Source organism: Condylura cristata, unplaced genomic scaffold (assembly GCF_000260355.1).
Source record: "Condylura cristata isolate star-nosed mole 26May11 unplaced genomic scaffold, ConCri1.0 scaffold00017, whole genome shotgun sequence".
NCBI lineage: Eukaryota > Metazoa > Chordata > Mammalia > Eulipotyphla > Talpidae > Condylura > Condylura cristata.
This window is the reverse complement of record NW_004567118.1, coordinates 32083818-32096982: the sequence shown is the minus strand read 5'-3', so window position 1 is coordinate 32096982 and position 13165 is coordinate 32083818. Positions and strand designations below refer to the sequence as shown.

The 13165-nt window shown below is 55.4% G+C and overlaps 1 protein-coding gene across 3 annotated transcripts in view; it reads right to left on the bottom strand.

The window, feature by feature from the left end:
• Window positions 1–7921, bottom strand: part of TRPV1 (transient receptor potential cation channel, subfamily V, member 1) — a 24891-nt gene extending 16970 nt beyond the window's left edge. For 2 of the 3 annotated variants that reach the window (XM_004684767.2, XM_012726407.1), the window contains exons 1-7: window positions 7687–7921; window positions 3759–4078; window positions 2881–3047; window positions 2655–2807; window positions 2062–2202; window positions 1628–1926; window positions 638–817 (exon numbers count right to left, since the gene is read on the bottom strand). In XM_004684767.2, coding sequence (XP_004684824.1) covers window positions 638–817; window positions 1628–1926; window positions 2062–2202; window positions 2655–2807; window positions 2881–3047; window positions 3759–4045 — 1227 coding nt within the window. In that variant the 5' untranslated portion in view covers window positions 4046–4078; window positions 7687–7921. Of the gene's footprint in view, window positions 1–637; window positions 818–1627; window positions 1927–2061; window positions 2203–2654; window positions 2808–2880; window positions 3048–3758; window positions 4079–7476; window positions 7500–7686 lie in introns of those variants that run through there. The other variant, XM_012726406.1, reaches the window with a different exon arrangement.
• Window positions 7922–13165: the final 5244 nt, after the last annotated feature.

Sequence of the window (13165 nt, the reverse complement as noted above, 5' to 3'; positions counted from 1 at the left end):
ACACTGAGGGAGGTGCACTCCTAGTATACTAATCACTTTTTACCTTCTTAAACTGATATTTCTTAAATATTTTCTTACCACTAAATTAGAGTAGTGAACAGTGTAACAAAATAGAAAATGATGAAATAAAACTTGGATCAAAATGGTCAAACATAGGCAAAATCATTTAGTGTAAATATATGTATGTGTGTGTATATATATATATATATATATATATATATATATATATATATATGTCCTTCTATGGACATTTACTCCCCATCTCTACAATGCAATACTACGCAGCAATTTTTTCGACAAGACTGGCCCATGTGGATTAATATAAAATTGTCTACAAAACATACCAAAGTGAAAAAAGTGGTTTTTGTGTGATATGTAGTATGATCCCATTTATAAAAAGTGAAGCTACGTGTTTCCAGATGGTGCAAGGGAGGATTCCTTTTTGCCTTTGTGCTTCTGAAATATTTAAGTTTTTATGGGAATGTCATGTGCCGATTGTTGGGTAGAGAAAGGCATTCTGTGGGAATGAACTGGAGATGAAGTTGTAAGGCTTATCCCCCCACACCCTGTCCCCAGGAAGCAGGTTTTCACTGATGAATGAACAAGCAGAGCAGACTTCCGGCACTGGCCCACTCACAGGGGTCTCGCTGCTGCTGTAGGCGATCACCTCCAGCACCGAGTTCTTCTCGCAGGTGTCGATGCACGACAGGTCATAGAGCGAAGAGTGCACGGGCCCGTAGGCCCACTCGGTGAATTTCCTGGACAGGTGCCTGCACTCCGGCTCCTGGATCTCCCTCTGGAGGATATAGGCCAACACCTGCCACCAGGCAGGAGCCTGTCAGAGGCCAGCCCAGGTCCCAGCCACAGGCTGCGCCTCACCAGCTCTGCTCAGAGAGTAACTATGCTTCAGCCCAGTAGGGGTCCACCCAGTCCCGGGAGGGTTGCACCCTCACCCAGTGGCCCCCATATCATCAAAATCAACCTGCCACATCAACCCCATCACCTGATCACACCTGGCCCCTCAGTTCCCATCTCACAGTGGCAGACTACAGCAGTCCATTCTAGAAAAACCTCAAGCCAGAAGGAATAAAGAAAATCCAAAAAATAAAACCAAGAATTAAAACAAGGTTAAAAGTCATCCTAAGAGACTAAGGGTGAGCGGGGTTCCAGAATTCCCTGGTACTGAGCAGCCCTCTCCTCTCGAGTGTCCGACTGTCCAACCCCTCCATCAGCCTTCCACAGCCTGACAGCACCCCTACGCCCCCTTATTTGGGCTTGGGCCCGCCTACTATCCCAAACTCCAGCCTTGGAACCCTCCCATCACCCGAAAGTCCTGCCTGCCCTAGACAAACAACTACACCATTTTCAGTCTTATCTGCAGCTCAACCCACCCCAGCACCCCACCCCCACCCTGTCTGTTGGGGTGATGGGAGTGGGCACGCAGAAGCAGCCACGTGGCACGCGCTGCATCTGCTCTGCACTTCCCAGTTCCTCCGGCTCACTCTCACCGGCCCGCCCTGCCCCAGCAAGCTGGGCGGCGGCCCTGGGAGTGGCTGGAGAGGCCAGGTGTGCACAGCGAGACAGGCAGCACCTCCACACTCCAACCCAGGCACAAGGCTCCCCATACCCCAATCTTCCCACTCCTGGCGGCCAGAGCCAGGGGTGTCAGCCCCTTCTTGTTGGTTAGCTCCTCTAGCTTCAGCGTCGGATGGAGCTTGGCCCCCAGGATCAGAATCTCATTGTACATGCTGGTCACAAACTTGGTGTTTTCGGCCGTGTTGTCGGCCACCTCCACCAGGGCGTGCAGCACCGTGTTGCCCGCCGAGTCCCGGGCGCTGATGTCTGCCGGCTGCCAGGAGTTCTGCAGCAGGAACTTCACGATGCCCAACTGGTTGGTGCATGCAGCCAAGGAGAGGGGCAGCTCCCCTGAAGCCAACATGGGCACGAGGTTTAGTCCCCAGACCACCCTGCTTCACTCTCTCCATCTCTGCCTCAACTCCCCACACCACCCCCCTCCTTTGCAAGGTGTAAAAGCCAAGTGCCCACCGCAGGTCTACCTACCAAAGTAAAAGCCAGGTCGCTCTTTGGTCTTCTTAAAGAAGTCCCCGTTGGCCGCAGCCTGGACATCTGCCCCGTTCTCCACCAGGAGGGCGACCAGTGGCATGTTCCGCCTCTCGATGGCGATGTGCAGCGCCGTCTGGCCTGTGGGGACGCCGGCCTGCGATTGGCACGTGCTCACCGTCCCTTGGGGGTGCGGGGACAGGTGCCCGAAGAGGGCCTGGGCAGGAAGTACCAGTGACCCCCATATCAGGCCAGGCCGAGGTCCCCAAAAGAGATCTGGGCAACCCCCACAGCAGGAGTAAAGACCCCTGGGAACAGAGGGCACAGACTGGGAGCAAGTGAGGTCAAATTTGCCCGAGCGAAGCAACAGGAGCCGAGAGAGAGGTTGACTTCTAGCAGAGAGCAACTCCCAGCCTGCAGAGGGAACCTCAGAACCAGATGGCTCCAGTGGGTGGGGGAGGAGGCAGGGTCCCCCAAGACCAGGAGGTGCTGCCTCAGTGACTGGGACGGGGAGTGAGGCTTGCCACGCGTGACAGTACCCCCCCAGGCCCAGGTGTGCTTGCGGACAGACCGCCGCACTCCGCCCGCCTCACCCTTGTAGTAGCTGTCTGTGTAGCTGGCGTTGACAAGCTCCTTCAGGCTGTCCGTCTGCCGGGCGATCTCCAGGAGTAGGGGGATGGTGTCGTTCTGTCCGTCACGCAGGTTGAGCATGGCTTTCAACAGGCAGGTCTTCCCTGTCTCTGGGTCTGCAAAACAAAGCGGGTCAGAGTAGACGCTACCCCCGGGCTTCTCCAGGGAAGCCCACTGCCCCTGGGCCACCTTTGAACTCGCTGTCCATGAGGTGCTTCTTGCTCTTCTGCAGGAACAGCAGCAGGCTCTCCAGCTCCTCGCAGTTATTCTGGGCCACAGCTTCGAAGATCTTCCTGCGGTCATAGAGCTGGAGGTTCTTCTTGGCTCCCACAGGGACACAGTTCTGGAACAGCTGCCTGCAGGCCCCAAGACATCTTTCTCTCACACTCCGGCCACCCCTTGCCCCGAGGGCCTCAGGAGCTTGTCAGGGAACACAGCTAAACCCCAAGGCAAAGCAGAAGAGGAACATGCATGATACCCCACAACACTCTCCTCTGTCCAGATGATCACCCTAGAAGGGCACCTGTGTCCCCATTCTGTCCCACCCTCCCTAGGGACATCTAAGTCTGCTGCCACCACTTCCTTCAGCACCTAGGCCCCTCTCTCTCTCTCTGGCTGCTCAGCATCTGGGGTTCTGGAGGCAGTAGCCCTGGTGGCCCCTGCAAGTATAAAAGCACACAGACGCTGGCCCAGGGGTCAGCCAGGCCAAGGGCCCTCCCTGACCTGCTTGGGAGGAGGTGGCAGGGCTGTTGGGCTGCTCCCTGGAACTGCTTGTGTTCTTTGTCTAAAAGCATCCTGAGGCTGTGAGTTTTGTGACTTAAAGCCCAAGAGCTGGTGAGCACCCAGAGATCAGAGGGCACCGGCGATCAGCCATCTGCAGAGAAGCCAGCATCTGGGACCTCGTGTCCTGAAGCACCTGTGAGTGCAGATGCTGGAGCAGATGACCACTGAAGTCTCCCCGGCTCTATGCCTTTCAGCCCCTACGCCAGTATTTCCAAGACCGGGACCTGGTCTCTGCGTCAGCTGGACTCCTGGTGGGGAGGGGCTGGGGTTCCAGACCAGCTTACCTAGCAGAGGCAGAGCCATCCCCAGGCCTCTGGGTGATGATAGCGGGGCTGACTGTGATGGCCGGACAGGAGGACAGCTCGCCTTCCTCATAAGAGCAGTCCATGGGGGACACCTCCTCTGAGTCACATTTCCCAAAAAGCCGGCTCCGGCTCTTGGCCGTGGGAAAGAAGTGGGATTTGACTAGAGTCGGCCTGAAGTTAGGGTCTTCATCCAAGGGATCTGAGCACGAGTCCTCTTGGGGTGGGTCCTCGGACTCTCCTGAGTCTGAGTTCCCCCATTTCTTCATCCTTGCCAGCTCCTCTGTGGCCCAAGAGGCAGCCTGCAGGTGGCCAAGGAGATGGGTTGGTTTCCAGCTGAAGGACTGCGTGGTCCAAGCCCCCACTGCCCTCCTGCAAGGCCTCTGTGAAGCAGGACACCCCAGAGGCCCAACAGTTGCTGAGGCCCCCAGAATGGAAGCTTCTGGGGTGCTGTACCGCCAACCCCAGAGGCCCCAGAAGTGAGAAGGCCGGCCAGCCACATGGGCATCAGCCTCCAGGGGAGCAGAAGCTCAGCTTGGAACCTGCAGGCTCAGAGGGCCCGGGATGGACCCCTCCGCCCCCTGGCTCCAGCTGCTGGTCTCAGAGGCAGGTGACGGCCTGCCCTGCTTCCTCCCAGGTGGAATAAGGGAAACAAGGGGAGCAGGTCCTCAGGGAAGAGGATGGTGGGGCCCCAAAGCTGGAGCAGCCTGCGTCCTGAGAGACCCGGTGGCTGGCAGAGACCCCCACGCTCACACTCCCACTGGGGGGCTGCTGCACCCCCTCCTCAGCTTTGCTCACACCTGCATTTGCTCCCCAAGCTGGCGGCTGCAGCCATTGCGTTAATGGGGGGGTTTGCGCACCTTTTGTCATTTTTGTCAAATGTCTGTGTTTCTAGTAACCTGACCCTGAACTTTCAGATTTTGAGTGATGTGGGGCTGAGAGACCCTTTAGGCCTGAAGCCCTAGAAGAATGTGGGGAAGGTTGTGCTGGCACACAGGCCACATTCTGGTGCAGGTACGGTTTTCCACTCCTTTCTAAGCCTTCCCTCCTAATCTTCCCTCTGTCTGGAGGGGGTCCCCACTCCCTGGTGGCCAGGACTCTCCCACTTCTCAGAGGCCTCTGCCTCTGTGATGTCTCCATTTGAGGTGTCTTTTCCTCCTCATCTTGCCCAAATCCTATCATCTCTCAGAGGTCCCCTCCCCCACTGCGCCTGCACAGCTCCTGCTCCCTCCCCCCATAGTGGCCAGTTCCCAGGCCCTCAGGGCCCTCTCAACACACCTCTCCACCACCTCTCAGGGCCCTCTCAACACACCTACTTTGCAATTTAGTACTTTCTGGCTCTCACTGCTTTACCTCCCCTGAGGCTCCCCTCCCTGCTCCTGGATCCATGCCTTAATTTTCATAAAATTTCCTTATGAAAAAAAGCTGTACTGATTGTCTTGGAGAAATGAGAGGTATCAGATGTAGACTCATCTCGTTCCCACTTCCATAGGAAGTTAGGGAGAGGAACGCTGCAGCCATGGCTGGATTCCAGAAAACGGCCACTGGGACACTTCTCAAGAGCAGCATTTCTTAAGGGAAAGATCAGGCAGTGCAGATTCAGCCATGGTGACACTTAAGCTATGATCTGAGGCTCCAGCTAGGACCCAACCCATGGGCAGAAGATGAGGCAGGCTCACCACTCCACATCCTGGGGACAGAACAGAGGCTGACCCCTCGTGCTCTGCTCCCAGAAGACTTGAGCTTTTCTCTGATCCTGATCCTCCCCCACAGGGAAGGTCAGCTTGGAGCTCCTGGCCACAGACAGCCCAACCACAGGCCCGTTTGTTCACCCCAGTACCCACAACCATCTACTGACGAGGCACAGTGAGGACTCAGACCCCACCTGAGACAAATAATAGCACGGACTGCGCAGGTGGCGTGAGCAATGGGGCCGGGCAGAAAAGACTGGGAATGGGTTCCAGCTGCTGAGCTGGGCCTGGAAAGGGCATGAGGTTGGGCTGGACTGGGGCTGGGACAGAGGTGGAGATCCCCAGAATGGCTGATGAAGAGGAATCTAGTGGCACCAGAGGTCGGGCGGTAGTGTGGGACGGGATGACTGCGGCCTCAAACACCGAGGAGCGGTCTGCAGACATTATCACACGGAAAGCGAGACGCTTCAGAAGACGATGCTTGTCAAGGACTGTTCACAGTATGGGGAGCCAGTTGGCGTTTGGAAGGTGCAGGAGGTGAGGGAAAATGGAAATGGTGTGGTGTTCGAGCACATACGGTGCAAAGGCAATCCCTGCTGGAACGCTCTGCATGCTTCATTGTCACAGCACCTTGCAGAGACAGGTATTTCACAGGTGAGGAAACTGAGCACAAGGCACTTACATTATTTGCCCGGGGTGACACAGATAATAAGAGGTGGAACCTGGATTCAATCCCAGGCAACATAGCATCGCCAGTATTCCACTACCTCTCTGGAAATTTCGACGCTCTTTTGTGACCATTCAGCTCAGTCCCAGGTCACACCAGGGCATGGGGGCTGATCCGGGGCTCCCAGCTTTGGATCAAGCAAGTGGGGACAACTCCCTTCCAGTCAGAAGCTCTTACCCTACAGCACCTTCCTATTCAAACAACATGCCAGGAAGCTCTAAACCCCCACAACAAAGTACAAATAAGACCCAGGCCATTGGCACACCTGGCTCTCACCAGAATGTCTGAGTCTATGCTTGGGTAGGGCTGGCTGCAAAACCAAGATTAAGCAGCTCTTAGCAGTCCAACAACAGAGCACAGACTGGAGCAGACACCTCCAAGAACCTTGTAGCAATGCTCCTTCTGAGCTGCCTGCCCTCTTCCTCTGTCAGGTCCAAGTCTAACTAAACCCAGTAAACTTAAAGCAGCCCAAACAGTGCTAACCTGCAGTTAGTCAACAAACCATGCATCTATACTGATGTTCTGCAACTACTCCTCTATTAAAAAACAAGTTCCTCCCAGGACAGGGGGTAGGACAGGGACTGACGGGCCATGTGCTTCAGGCAGGGGGGCAGGAGAGCGTGGACAGGGACAGAGACAGGGACAGGAAAGTCTATTATGGCCAGAGCATGGCCATGAGTTCCTCGGCAATGCACCCACCACAGCCCAACATTCTACAGCGATGGAATGGCCGCCTTGATTTGGGTTGTATGATGGCGGTTTGGTTTACAAAGGATTCACAGGCATCCATCTGGACTGAAGGACAGACCTAAGAAAATGTGAACAGAGAACCTGGCTGGCCCTCTGAGTCTTTCTCAACTCTGGAGCCAGGAGGACCCCACCCATCTCCCAAGAGAAGACTCCCTCCTTTTGTCCACATCCAGGTGGTGCATCCCGGGGTGGAGTCTCCCTGCCCGGAGCACCATCTGCCTCCACCCTCCACGCAGGCTGGTCAGCACCCAGCCCTGATCGGTCTCATCCTCAGCCTACCCAAGCATCTCCTAAAGAGGGACAGAGAGCTGGGCTCCCAGCCCAGGGATGAACAGCCACAGGAACACTGTCAAAACCAGAGTGGAGCCTGGACAAGGACCCAGGGCTCCAGCCCTCAGTCCAGCGCTCCTTCCCTCCAGGGGAGCCTCTACCACAAACCACTGACCTCCGCAGCAGCCGCAGCCTGTTCACTCCAGCAGGACTCCAGCCCAAATAATAAACACTGATAATAGCAACCTCCACCATCACTCACCGAGCGCTCGTGAACCGTCAGACGTGAGCTTCCATTTCGTATAAGCCTCACAGATCGTTAGGCCACTATTATTATTCCCAGTTCTTAGATGGAGTAACTGAGGCCAGCTGACCTGCTTGTATCACTGGAAAGAGGGAGGCCCCAGCTTTGGACGACTCGTTATGCCAACGGCTAACAGCTGCCTTGGCCCTCAAACAAAAGGGGACTTACCAGCCAGCTGTAGGCACTCCCAGACCCAGCAGGAGCAGGTGAGCCGGTGGGCACAGGGCACACCCAGACCAGGGGGAGCAGGTGAGCTGCACGGCTGCTCCACTGGAGAGGCGAGTCGGGCTGCTGTGAGGCGCAGAGCAGCACCCCCCTGGCTCCGTGAGGGTCCGAGGCCCCTTCCCAGGCCGCCGCTGCTCCGCTCTGGCAGGGATGGGCCGCGGGCACTCTGGCACTCAATGAAAACGTTTCTAGCAAGGGCAGCAGCTGCTGTTGCCGTGGCTCTGATTCCCAGAGGACCCCAAAGCTTTTCCCATCATTTTTGCCCTTTTTCAGAAACCACTTAGCCGCTGCCCCTCCTCCAGCCATGCCAGGGCTGCTGCACTTAGCCACCCACAGCCTAGAGCCAGGTCGAGCTGTAACCTCAACTCTAAAGGAAGGAGGCACTGGTCAGATGCCCCCTCTCCCCCCAGGTCCACGCACCTGGGATTGTGCAGCTCAGATGCCCTTCACAGCCTGAGACCTAAAGCCCAGCATCCTAGAACTGCTCCATTTTCAAAATGAAAAAGGGGGTGTCATGGCACATCACCCCTCACCACGTCCTGGCCTGGCATTTAGGTACCTGCTGTTGCATGCTGGCCTCACCACCAGCCGTGATGACCCTGAGGCAGTCCCTGGCTCTCTTGGGCCTCCTGTTCCCAGGGTCCTCAAACTGGGGGAGAGGGAATTGAGCTCTCTCCATCCAACCCTAGTGGTGGGTTGAGTCCCCCAGGGTGCCCAAACTGGGGGACTTCTGGGTCGGCCAGAAGGTCTCCCAGCCTGTCTCATCAGGGGTTCCCCATGGGACCACAGAACACAGAAAAGTATGAATGTCTTATTTTCTCATTTCTTCTAGTTTAATCCTAAAAGCACAGGAGAAAAGTCAGTTCATGCCATACAGTAGGACTTAACGTCCCACTGGCACCTGGCTGAGAAAAGCTGCAAGTCTTTCTGGGTGTGAGTCTAGCACACCCCAAAATGCCCTGCAGAAGCAAAATGGGCAGCTGCCGGAAGAGTCCATGGTCAATAAGCCATGGGCCAGACAAGGCCTGAAATGAGCCACAGGGGGTGGCTCAAAGCTCTACCTTGCATCAGGCATTGACGTAGGACCGCCACCTCCACTCTGCCTGACTCTTCACTCTTCACAAAGAGCTTTGCAAGCCCACGGACGCCCCAGGCTGCACAGCAGCCCTAGGCAGTGGGAGAGCAGAGCCTGCTGCACCTGCTTTATCGAGCTGATGCTGTCTCGCTGGCAGCAAGAGTCTGCTGGCCAGGCTGCTGGTCTGGGCCCAGGGGCTGGGCCTGCAGCCTGTACACCCCTGCGTGGAGAGCTTTGTGTGCATCTCAGACCGATCTACATGTGCCATCTTGGCTTCAAAGCATAAGGACCTTGCAATTCATTTTTTTTAATTTTGATGAAACATAACATAAAACCATAACACTCGCCATCATCACCATTCTTAAGGACACCCCTCAGCAGCAGCAAGTTCACACTCGCACCAAAGTACAGCCATCACTACCCACCAGCTCCAGAATGCCCCCTCAGACGAAACTGAAACGCTGCACCCACCAACATGAGCACCCCAGCCCCTAGAACCCCACCTCTGCTATGAACCTCACTACTCAAGTGGACTCGAACAGTAGCTGTCTTTATGTAACTGACTAGTTTTCTCAAGCTAAGGTCTTCCATGCTGTGACTGGGGTCAGAATTTCCTTCCCTTTGAAAGCAGAATAATGTCCCATGTGTCACATGTCACATTGTGTTTATCCATCCGCCCAGGGACAGACATGGGTTGTGGGGTTACTTCCACCGTTTGGCTATTGTGAGTAATGTAGCAACGCGCGTGGGTGTACAATTGCCTCTGGGAAACCCTGCTTACAATTCTTTGGGGTCCATGGAAGCAGGCTACTGGGTCATGGGGTACACTCTTGATGACCACATGACAATGTTTTATACTTATGTCTATGAATAAAAGCATAAGAGATGCACAGATATATTTTGTAAACTCACCAGCAGTGATCCCTCAACCTACAAGGCTTCTGAGGTCACTGTCACTCCTAACCATATGGACCAAAGGTAGCTTAGGGGACCCCTCAGCATGGAGACTGTCACATGGCAACATTGAGCTGGGGACAGCCAAATGCCCACACAATGCCCAGGTCAGGCTAGGTCTCGCTGCAGGCAGGCCACACATGGGCAGGAGACATCTAGGGAAGACACTGAGAGAACCAGCCAGGCGGGGATCAGCGGCCAGAAAAGGGAAAGCGAAAGGTCTTCCTTCTTCACCAGAATCCTCTTATCTTCATCCAAGGTGACTTCTGCCTCCGTGAGCATGACACATGTCACTAAATGTGCCCCTTTGCCAACAGAACCATTAGCTGCGACAGCCTCTTCCAGGGTGTGCATGGCGCTGTGCAAACGCCAGGCGTGCATGGGGAAATTCTGGCCATCTTCCCCTTCTGTAACAAAGCCTTCTCTTTCTCCTCAGCTGCCTCTCTCCCCGCCCACCCCCCACCATGCCTTCCCACACACACAGGCCTCCCAGGACCTAGTCCTCAGCCTGGACTCCTCCTCCACCCTCACCCCTCCAGCGGCCCATCTGACACTTCCAAGCCAGCAGCTCCACCCAGGTGTCCAGCCCAGCCCTGTCCTCTGAGTCCTCCCCCACCTTGATTCTCAAATAGAATCCCGTCCCCTCAGCAAGTCCCAAGATGGACTCCTAGTCCCTCCACATTCAGCTCCATCACCATTCCTGCCTCTAAAGATACCAGCTGCCTCCTGGTCACCAGTGTGACATTCTGTTGTCTTTCCCCTCTCCTTCCATGTCCTCACTACCTGGGCAATATTTCTGAGGCTCATGTCCAACCCTCTCTGCAGCTGGCAGCCATCTCTTCTCACTTGCAGCACCAGACACGACTCCAGCCCAGCCTTCGCTGCCCACCACCTCTCAAAGCACTATCCAGGATACCCCCTTACCAACTGAGGCCCCCGCTCCCAAGCCCACAGCCCCAGTCCCCGGCCCACCGGAGTCCATCGCCGCTGTGAAGACCCACTAGTCTTATCTGGAGCTTCCTAAAGCTTGTATTGAGATTTACCTTCTCTGGTGCGTGTGTTGCCTGGCAGATTTCAATGGCTCCAGGGTGAGACAGGTCTCCCCTGCCCTCCACTTCCCTCCTCTAAACCTAGCTCCATGCCTTGCCAAGGTAGCACACTATAAATATTTATTGGCCTGGCTTTATTGGAACAGCACCTGCACTGAGTGAAATAGTGGCGGGGACAGGGCCTCAAGGCTGGGCGTTGCTGCCATCACTGTGGTTTTCTGGGTCATAATTTGAAACAGGGTGTTCTTGAATCTATGTAATGATGTGCCCATTAAAACTCCTTGTAAGAAGATCATGTTTTAATGATGACTTCTAGGAGGGGGCGCGTCTCCAAACTTAGGTCTGACAGGGGCATGAGGGAGCGCTGGAAAGCACTAGCCATCACCCCCACAGGTAGGTGGGCCAAGTCGGAGCCACAGCGACCACCATCACTGGAGGCCTCTGTTTTTAGTGTCGCCACCAGGGGGCGCATGACTCAAACTGCGCCCCGACCCTGGCAATAAGCGCCTGAAGCGTTTTCTTCCTCCATCTGGGTTCCTCGCAGACTTGAAGCCAGACGTCCTGGCACAGCTAGAAACCAGCAAACTCCCAAGTGCTGAAAAGTCCCGATAGTTAACGTCAGAGCTGCCAGCCTGGCATCTCCAGGAGGAACTGGACGCGCGCGCACACACACACACATACTCACACCCAAGGACACAGGCAACTCCACTAGTCTTGTCTTGCGCTTTCTAGATCTTGTGTTGGGATTGACCTTCGTAATTGTTGTGAGTTGCCCTCCAGATTTTAAATGGCCGGGGGATCCCAGACCCAGATGGCAAACAGCAGACCTGGAAGAAATCTACTTTCCTTTCTGTGTCTGGTCTGTGCTCTAGTGTCACCAAGCAGCCTCCTGTGCTAAAAGACCAGCTCCTGAGGATGGCAGGGTCTATGAGAGGGGTAGGGGTACTCCAGAAGTGGACGAGCGGGCAATCTGAGCTCTGCTCTGCAGAGCTGCGAGCCAGAGACCCAGAGCGGGGACTGGGCGCAAGAGGGAGAGCCGGCGGAGGGGCAGGGATGTGGCTGAGAATGGAGGCAGGAGAGCAGAGGGGACCTGAGAGCCAGCCACCAGCTCGTGACCTGAGGCTGATAGCTGGAGCCCGGGACCTGCTCCTTCATCCGCGAACTAGGCAAGGTGATCGCCTGCCCTGTCTGCTCGGCAGGGCTTGTCTGGGGTTAGTCAGGACTGGGTGTGAATGGGCGCTGTGAGCTGGTGAAGCTCTGGCAGGCGGAGGGGTTATTCTTCTCATTGTCATTATTTCATGTCTGCTGACTGCTGAGCTGTATCCGGCCATTAACGTGAGGTTGTGACTAATTGTTTTTAAGGAAAAAAATAAGATTTACTTAATGTTTCATGAGTCACTGGAGTGAGCATCTCTGTACTTTCCAAGATGTGGCCTGTCTAACCGTGGCTGAGGAGAGAGGTCAGGAGCCACCCTCCTTCCACAGGGCCGCGTGCACTTTGGAACCCACAGCAGTGAGTAGGGTTAAAGGCGGCCTTTGCCACTAGGAGGCCAGGATGGATGATGATGGAGGAAGCCCGCGGAGGCTCTGTGACAGTGCTGGGCACCGCAGAGCAGGCACAGGCAGGGCCCAAGGGGCTCTGCCCACACCAGACAGCGAGTCTGTCCTGGATGCTGGCTCCATTGAAATCCTGTGACAGGTAAGATGCCAGGGAGACTCTGTACAGGTGGGTGGCATTTGAGCTGGGCTCTAGATTCTGTAAGATTCTGCTGTAAGAACACTCCAGCACGGTCACTATCAAGATGCAGAAGGGCAGGGCAGAGACCACCTAACTGGGGCCCTGCCCTCAAGGAGCTGCCAGTCACTTGACAACAGAAAACTGGAGAATGGAAGCCGCAAACATTATGTGACTATAGCCAAGGCCAGGGAGCGTAGGTGTGGGGTGCGGGGGAGGGAGTGAGAGGAAGGGCTGGCGTTCACCCCACGGTGTCTGTGCTGATTACAGCCCTCACGGGTTATTTCCTAGTCTCCTCTCATTGGAACCCAAACTTCTGTAACACCCATCCCTAATCCAGAGTCCAGGCTGCCAGTTAGAACCTGAATGACCATGAAGTTGCAACCCTCAGCTCCACTGTGTAGACGAGGAAGTCCAAAGCCCTAGGCTGGTAGCCAAGACCCTTTGGAGTGGCCGACACTTCCAGCCACCAAGGACCCACCATCACTTTATATCTTTGCCCAGCAAGATCCGCCTGCCTAGAATGATAAGGAAAGTGGGCTCTGGGCTTGACCCCTAGTGTTATGATCTTAGGCTCACTGTTTAGCATTTTTGTGTCTCAGTTTCCTC